This window comes from Pinus tabuliformis, chromosome 9 (assembly GCF_031772625.1).
Source record: "Pinus tabuliformis cultivar Carrire ecotype Pingquan chromosome 9, CPIR1, whole genome shotgun sequence".
NCBI lineage: Eukaryota > Viridiplantae > Streptophyta > Pinopsida > Pinales > Pinaceae > Pinus > Pinus tabuliformis.
Window position 1 is genome coordinate 1,756,345,677 of NC_142307.1, and position 9,111 is coordinate 1,756,354,787.

Below are 9,111 nucleotides of genomic sequence, written 5' to 3' on the forward strand. Positions count from 1 at the left end.
ATTCATCGTTGGGTATCTTCATTGGCATAGTTCCACTCATGCCTTGGACAATTCAACCCTATCACATTAAGGGAGGTTCCATCAGAATTAGAGCAAGGGAGGTATCATCTCATATGAGGGCACTTCAGTCTCTATACTTAGTATTGTGATTGACATGTCTTTTATAGTACTAGGTCTAGTGTTTATTTGCATTTATAGATATATATCTTTGTTTTGGAAATTGGGTCTAAGTCTTGTCATCCATGATGTGGATCACTCTTGAAGACCTCTGACAACTCTCTTCTTTAGCCCATGCCATGCATCACTCTTGGAGACCTGTCACAACTCTCTTCTTTAGCCCATGCCATGCATCACTCTTGGGGACCTGTCACAACTCTCTTCTTTAGCCCAAGTAGCTTCAACACCTACAGCAGTGAATCTCGGGGAGTTCCTTCCTTACTTCTCTGTCTTTTCCAACATTAGGGTTTGCAGCTCACTAATGGAACTTCCAGTAAATTAACCTTAGATTGCTACTTTACTTTCCTTTGCTAGTTTGTTGATTACCTAATCTGAAACCTAAGTTAAGTACCCTAATAAACTACAGCAATAGGTTCACCTAATCAAGATCCAAAATGCTGATTAACCTAGTGTTTCTCCCTCTCTTTTAGATACTCTCTCTCCTCATCCCAGGGTTTCTCAGTTTAGACCTAAAAATGAATGGCGACTCTACTCTCCTCTTTTCCCTTCTTTAATAGTGTGTATGTCAGTGTGATCTTCCATCCCTGCCCTCACGCTGTTTGTGGTAGCATAAATCTGTTTGTTTGCTAAATATTTAGGTCATGTAGGTACGAAAACAGATAGCACTGGGCATGAAAAGTTTGTAACTGGCCGAGAATTAAATTTTAACTTTTAACCATGTCAACATGGATTCATGTGTGATGGAAAGAAGGTTACTTAATGCCAAAAACTAACCAAAAATGCTAGAATAAAGATTTAGATGGTATACCATGCAGAAGGGTCTGAAATATGATAAACGCTTTATATTTTCCACTTTTCTTCAACATGTTGTCAAATTGCATCCAATAAGTCAATCAAAACAAAATCCCATAGGCCTTTTTCTTGGATGTCAACAACATTTATATAAAATGAACTCATGCAATCCACTGATGCTAAATCATCGCCAACAGAATAATCAAATACAGTCTATAACCTAGGATAAGTTCGGATATGTTTTTACTGGATTCTAAAGTCCAACATACCGATGCAATATCAAAATCTGAGAAAAAGGAGGGCTGAAATTTGATTTGAACAGAATAACAAAATATTTCGAAATACATATATTTGATAACGATACAATATAGTTGATAACATGTGAAACAAGGCCATGTATAAATAACGAAAGTTCAGTTCAACAGTCTTGCCTGTCCTATAGTGCACTTAGAATTTATGTCCCTATCCCGCAAGCCAAACTTGATAACAAATTTCTTTTGGCTATAACTTAACATCTCAGCCAGGCTACATTGGATGTTCATCTGTTCAAGTTGCTTGTACCGAAACTCTATTCTCTTCTTCAGGCCATGATGGAAAAAATCCGGGTATTCAGCCAACTCCTCAATCCTTCTTCCCATGATCTCCACCAGAAAGCTGATCTTGGGCTGCAATGAATTCTTAATGCTCTTAGTCAGAACAGGAGGAAACCCACTTATGATCTTACTAACCTGACCCGCACTAAGGCCTGACCTTCTCAAAAAATCGACATTAGGCCTCAAAACTTTCTCCACATCCCTGCATAGAATGTGCGGGAAATGCACTGCAATTCTCTGCAAATCCTTCTCTCCAAGGCCCACTTTCCTCAAGAAATCCAATGTGGGCTTCAGCCTGCCTTCTACACTGTATCCCACTACATGGGGGCTTTTAACTAGGAGTTTACCAACGTCACCATCCCTACTCAGTCCAAAGCTCAGCAAGAACTCCACCATGGGCTGAAGCTTCCCTTCAATGCTGTAACTTAGTAACCTTGGGTTGACCAAAATCAATCTACCCAACTGCTTATCTGCAACCCCCACGGTCTGGAGGAATGCAAGCAATGGACACAGTTTTTCTTCAACACTGTGAGACAGTATGTGTGGAAACCTCATTACGGCAAATGCAACATCTTTCGGCTTGGTCCCTAAGGCTCCAAGACATTCAACCATGGGTTGAAGCTTCTCGTACAGACCTAAAACCAAGAGCTTAGGACATCTAGATACGATGGAGGGAAGTTTCCTTGGCGGTATCCCAATCTTCTGTAAATAATTCCAATTGGGTTTTGCCCTTTCCTCCACATTAGCCATTTCTAGCCTCTTGCACCTTGTGATCATTTTGGATATAGCTGCATCATCCAATCCCTTCTCCTTGAGAAATTCCACGACATTTTGCCTTCCAACGCTGCTCACATCCATAATGTGATTTATTTTATGTACCTGAATATATGGATGGGATTGAATATATTATCTGTGTTTTTCTATGCTTCCATCTAATGTGATAATTGAATGAATAGCACAGCCAATACCGAAGGGAGTTATGGTGCTACAGAGCACATGTGCATTAGAAACTCCAGCTTCATCAATCCATCGATTGCAGGCTTACCAAGGGCTAACTTGTGGATGACCCGTGCGAAAGGATAAGAAGTTGGATGACCGCTCCCAGACTGAATTGTCCTCTTCTTCGACGCCATAGCAAAGTTGAGACACGGATAGCACTACCGTCCAATAGGGGTTTATCATCAAATTTAAGTGATCAAAAGTGCAAATTACATAGATCTCCGTTAAATCCACGTAAGTTTGTATATTTGTCAAACAAAGGAGACAAGGTAAAGATTTTTGGCATATAACATACAAAGCAAAGTGTGACCAAAACATTTGTAAAAGTTAATCCGCAAGGAAACTTGTACCCCAAAACAAACATCCAATTTATAAAACAACACAAAGGCAATTACTATTCGAGGAAACTTGTAACAAAAAGTAAGTTTCCACCTTTGAATACATTTAATGGGGAATTTAGTAATTATTACCGGAAGATATAGTTTAGAGTTTAAAATTGAAAAGAATGAAATCTTTAAGTTTTATATAAAATTATTTTCATGTAGTTACAGGGTAATCTTGGTGATCTAATTAATGTGAATTTGTGGTAATTAAGAGACTAAAGGTTTAAATTCTCTAGGTTGTGATCTGATTTACAAAGAGAAAGACAGGTCTCTAGATATTTATAAGTATCCTGGTATCACCACAGTTACACAGTTGCTAAATTCTTTTGAATATATATATATATATAGATATATATAATTGCAATGAATTCATGTAAATTAAACTAAAAAACAAATACATACTTTATTGTATATCTATATTATCAAAATTAAAAATAATCATAAAAATGACTTCATGCAAATTAAACTAAACATTGATACGCACTTCATCGTATATCTACATTATGAAATTAAAAATAATCAATTAAATTATAATTGCATTGAGGCACATTTTACAGTATGAATCAAAATTGAAAATAATCATAAAATTTAAAAATTATAATTGTGCCCTGAGGTGCATTCTACAATCCAACATCTACAATCTAGTATCAGAGTGATGTGTAACTAAAATTAAAAATAATCATAAAAAATAATTAAATTGTAATTGCGCCCAGAGGCACATTCTAATGTCCAATATGAGAGAGATTGTGTCTTCTTAAAATAAAAATATACTCTAAATAAAAAAACATAAATGAATATACATATTTGGTTGGTTTTAATTAAAATCATTATAAAACATCAATAATTTTAGTATCATTGTGATAGTCCACTTTGTTGTTAATACTAGTACAACCAAATTAAAAATATTAATATGGTTGATACGGTTGAAGGCTTTATAAATATAACAAAAAAATTATTGCAACAAGAAGAATTTCTTACCAATGTACACATTTACCTGATTAACCATTTATAAAAAGGTTATGGGGCAACTTTAACTTGAGAAGAAAAAAAAAATGAACTACTTATCTTATTGTAAAATGGACCATTTTGCTAAATAAAATTTGGTTATATATTAATTTCCCCATCAAATTAGAATATGAAATTATTAGAATTGGAATAATCTCAAATCCCCAGGAAATTGGTTTATATATGGATCATTCTGCTAAAGAAAAATTGTTTATATATTAATTTCTCCATCTAATTAAAATATAAACTTATTAGAGTTGGAATAATCTCAAGTCCCTAGGAAATTCGCGGGCATTGAGCCACTTGGCACAAATCTAATTTTTTAAATTTATTAAAAGAATTGAGCAAATGATAGTAGGTAGATGGCCTAATGTTATCTTCAATGAAAGCATGAGTGAAAGAAAGAAAACATGGATGAAACAAAACTACATATGGATGCAAAAATGGAATATCTACCTCAATGTCTCTCGGAGAAGTTTCGTAAACAGGTACGGGAAAAGAGTTGGGTAGAAAGAAGAAGTACTACATTGAGGAATTCAACCCTAGGTGTGATCTACAACAAAAAGAGTTCATTAGAGCTAGCATTATGTGGAGGGCAAAGGTTCTTATTGCTCAATTAGGAACCAACTTGCATCAACTTCAGTGTGAAGTTGGGTAGAAAGAAGAAGTACTACATTGAGGAATTCAACCCTAGGTGTGATCTACAACAAAAAGAGTTCATTAGAGCTAGCATTATGTGGAGGGCAAAGGTTCTTATTGCTCAATTAGGAACCAACTTGCATCAACTTCAGTGTGAAACGGGACAGTGGAAAAGGCCTAAAGAAGCTTGGGAAGAACACGTGTGTACATTTTGCATGTCTGGGGTAGTGGAATTGGAAAAGCATTTCATTTTGGAATGTGATGCATTCAAAGACATTAGAGAAAGTTATGGGAATATGCTAGCATCAATTTCTTGACATTGTCTTTTCAGTGAGGGATTGTTGGAAAGTTAGGCCAGCTCATCATCAATTTGAACAAGAAAATGATTGAATTGTAAAAGATGAAAAACAGGGAACTAATAGTGTCATAGACTAGTTTTAGTCTTGTGGATGTTAAAATATCATTTCATTTCTGATGATAAGCATTAAGACGAAGCATATGTTGAGCATATTCCCTTGAGAATCAAGGGGATCAATTAAAAAAAAAAAAAAAAAAAAAAACTCAAGAGATCCTCATCCACCTTAAGTTGAAATAAGAAGCCTTCCAATATTACAACCTCCCAGGGAAGAGATGTGGTAAAAATATTTCACTTTTACTCTCCCAGTAATAAATAAAATATTTCCATTTCTAAGATTATATGAAGTAATATAATTTTATATCGACTTTCAAAATAATATATATATATATATATATATAGAGCTAGCTTGAGTAAGAGGGAAAGGGAGATGGCATTCAAAAACTATTCATAATAATAGAAATATTCCATGTAAGTTTAAAATATTTTACTATTCAAAGGTTAATTACTATTTACATGGGTCGAGTTTAATTTATAGAAGAAATGTTAATTTTAAGGAAAAATTATATATAGATTTTTAAAAACTTGAGTTGCAGTTGTTTAATCTATAAAAAGTCTAATTTATAGATGAAATATTAATTTTAATGAAAAATTCTATAGAGATTTTTAAAAACTTGAGTTGAAGTTGTTTAATCTATAGAATTTGAGTGCCCCATGGGATTTTATAGGGTGTTGAATCCATTTATCCATTCAAAAATGTATTTTAAACAATAAAAATTCACAATCTTGCTTTTGCTTGAAACTGTATCATGAGATTTTGGTGAAAAAAGTTATTTCATGTATAAGTTAGATTATGCCCTATTGACATGTATTTAAAAATATATTAATAACATAAAACATTTTATTATGGACGATATGGTTCATAAATAAAATATTTTTTCCATATTAAGTAAAATATTTCAATGTCAAAGGTGTGTAGAGAGAGAGCAATTTATGTGTGTGTGTGGGTGGGTGGTTAAAACATTTTAAAGTCTCACTATTTTACATTTTGACTATTTTTTGGGTATTTTTTAGGTCTCTTTTTCCTAACATATAGCGAGGATTTGTTGGAATTGTAAATAAAATATTTTTTCCATATTAAGTAAAATATTTCAATGTCAAACGTGTGTTGAGAGAGAGCAATTTATGTGTGTGTCTGGGTGGGTGGTTAAAATATTTTAAAAGTCTCACTATTTTACATTTTGACTATTTTTTGGGTATTTTTTAGGTCTATTTTTCCTAACATATAGCGAGGATTTGTTGGAATTGTAAATTTAAGTTTGTAGTCTACACAATCCAAGTTCGCAAAGAGACTTTCAAGGCATTGCATCATCTCTGCTATCAAAAACCTAATTTGAACAATTAAAAATTACACACACAGACATATATATAGCTCGCTATTAAATATTTTGAGGTGGAAATCTTTTTTTTAAGTTTTGCACTCTAAAAAAGGTTTGCATATCCCTCTTAACACTTGGTAGATCTGTGGTTAAAATGGATATATACTTGTTTTATGTTAAATTATTTTTTTATCTATTAGACTAACCTAAGTACCCACGGGGGATTTGAACTCGTGACCTATCCGCAAGGAGTGCCTTAACAGCGCAGCCATTTACCGTCAATCTAAAACCCCGTGGGCAAGTGATGTTTTATGTTAAATTATTATTATTATTATTATTATTATTAATTAGATCTAGAATTAATATATAAGTTAAATGTATATACATTTAAAATAACATGTAACAACATTCTTAATCATGGAGATTCACCCTATTTTATTACAAAGATTCTTACTATGTACATAGGATTTGTTACAACGCCATGGGTTATTAATACCACATGCCTAAAAAATTATGACTAATTTCCTATGTCATTTGTTTATATAACATTTTTTTAATTAACCAATTTAATTAAAAAGGTAGAAATGGTATAACTACTTTTTAGATAAATCTCAACAATTGATTTTTGACTATTATTAAGACTAGCACAATCATATAGGTTAAATGACTGATAAACACCAAAAACATCAATCCATAATAAGCATCAATCCATAATAAGTGTTGCAAGGCAACATGGTTCCTGTCATTGAAATTAAGGATTATGTTGCTAGAAAATTTGCATATAGAAATTGGTAGCATGATACATATAAAACATACTCCCAAATATTTAAATTGATACTAATATAATATGGAGAAGATTAATATATATCTAAGTGTTGCAAGGCAACATGGTTCCTGTCATTGAAATTAAGGATTATGTTGCTAGAAAATTTGCATATAGAAATTGGTAGCATGATACATATAAAACATACTCTCAAATATTTAAATTGATACTAATATAATATGGAGAAGATTAATATATATCTTTCATATCTGTAAGATAACATAAAATGATTATTCTATGGAATTGTTTTACAAAACACAATTGTATTCATATTCATATAACAAAGTTTGGCAATTTATATTTTCGAAAAAAAAAACAAAAAACAAAAAACAAAATCTTGTAAGCCAATTAAAAAGTAGTAACTTTGGTACCAAATTTTTTATATATATAAACAATAATTTTAAAATTAAACACAACATATAAATATTAAAAACTATAATATTTTATTATTTTTAATATTCATTTATTTATAAAAAATAACCCATTCATATACTATTCCATATTAAAAAAAGATAACCATTAGGATTCAAAACACAAATCAGTGAATTTTTAACCTTGATTTGAATGCATGAAGGTATGATATTCTTAGTGGGTATACTTTAAGTAAAGCCTTTTTTTTCAGTGGGGGAGAAACATCCCCGCTGAAGAATCATCATACATCAAATGTCGTCGAAGCGAGCAGATATACAAATAACGTTGTAGCGTGTAGAGATACTATCACTGAAACAAATGTGCTGCAGCATCGCGCAACTCCCGCAGGAATCGAACGTGACTAGGGGGTGCGAAAGCCAACCGCCCCAACCAACACATCGTGCATACTTTAAGTAAAGCCTTAGTTTTTAAAACATGTAATTGCCCTTTACCCTAACCACATCAACTACCTTGCATGTAGATAAACTTAGATACATATAACAATTGTGGAGTTTAATTGCTAACTGCTACTCCTGATTTGGATGCATGAGATGGTATGATGTTCTTATAAGATATACTCGTACCCTAATGGTTCTCTTCAAATTTTGAAGAAAACACAGCCTTTTTTTTTTAAGTATGTAATTGCTCTTTATACTCTTTATAGCGTATCCCCTATTTGGCATTCACGGAATGAACCAGGCTGAGTTGTCCACCTCCGATATTTAAATGCCAAGGTTTAAAATAATCGTCCAAATTAAAATTATAATTAAAGAATCACTTGGCGTTAATATATTCATTGATAATTGTTGTTCCTTGGCATTAATATATCTATTGATAATGGGGTTTCAATGGGGTACAGAGATAATTTATTTATTTATTTATTGATTTATTTTATTTTTTAATTTTTTTTCTATTTATTTATTTTTGCAGAGGAGAAAAAAATGTTGATTTTATCTACGTAGTAAAATCAGTACATCTAGATCCATGAGCATGCAACATAAATCTGAGGAAAGATACTATAAGGTACATCTAGATCTAGAATCTCAAATGCAAAACTCACCAAGGCCCACTAGATCAAAAGAGAGGTTGAGTGCTAGTTCAGTCTCTATCATGGGACCATGCAACTGGTGCTCAAGGCCATATAGAAATGGTAACTTATCTGTAAAAAGCTACAAGTCCTCAACTTTGGATTGAACTTTACTAGGAACTGCCATAATATGTAAGGGTGTATTGTGCTACTCAATCAATGCTATAAACTAGGTATTAGAGTTATCATGTTTTACATTTTGTAATAGTCAGTGGATAAAGATGGAGTCTTGGTATGCTATAGGGTCTCAGCTCTAGGTGCTATAAGTGAGGGAATAATCTTATGGTCATCAATGAGGATGCAACATAAATCTAAGGAAAGATACCAAAAATATAAGGTGTTGTGACGGGATCTAGTTCATGGTCCATGTCAACATTAAAGTAAAACATAATCCAAAACAGAGATATAGGAAGAGCTCATTATCAATAACAGTCCATGAAAGTGACCAAGCACCAAGAGAAAAACATG

The 9,111-nt window shown here is 32.6% G+C and overlaps 1 protein-coding gene across 1 annotated transcript; it reads right to left on the bottom strand.

The window, feature by feature from the left end:
- Nucleotides 1-1,143: 1,143 nt before the first annotated feature.
- LOC149155776 (uncharacterized) lies at nucleotides 1,144-2,725 on the bottom strand. Its single transcript, XM_089446000.1, has one exon. The coding sequence runs from the start codon at nucleotides 2,418-2,420 to the stop codon at nucleotides 1,383-1,385; it is 1,038 nt and encodes a 345-aa protein (XP_089302126.1). The 5' UTR covers nucleotides 2,421-2,725; the 3' UTR covers nucleotides 1,144-1,382.
- Between the last annotated feature and the right edge of the window lie 6,386 nt (nucleotides 2,726-9,111).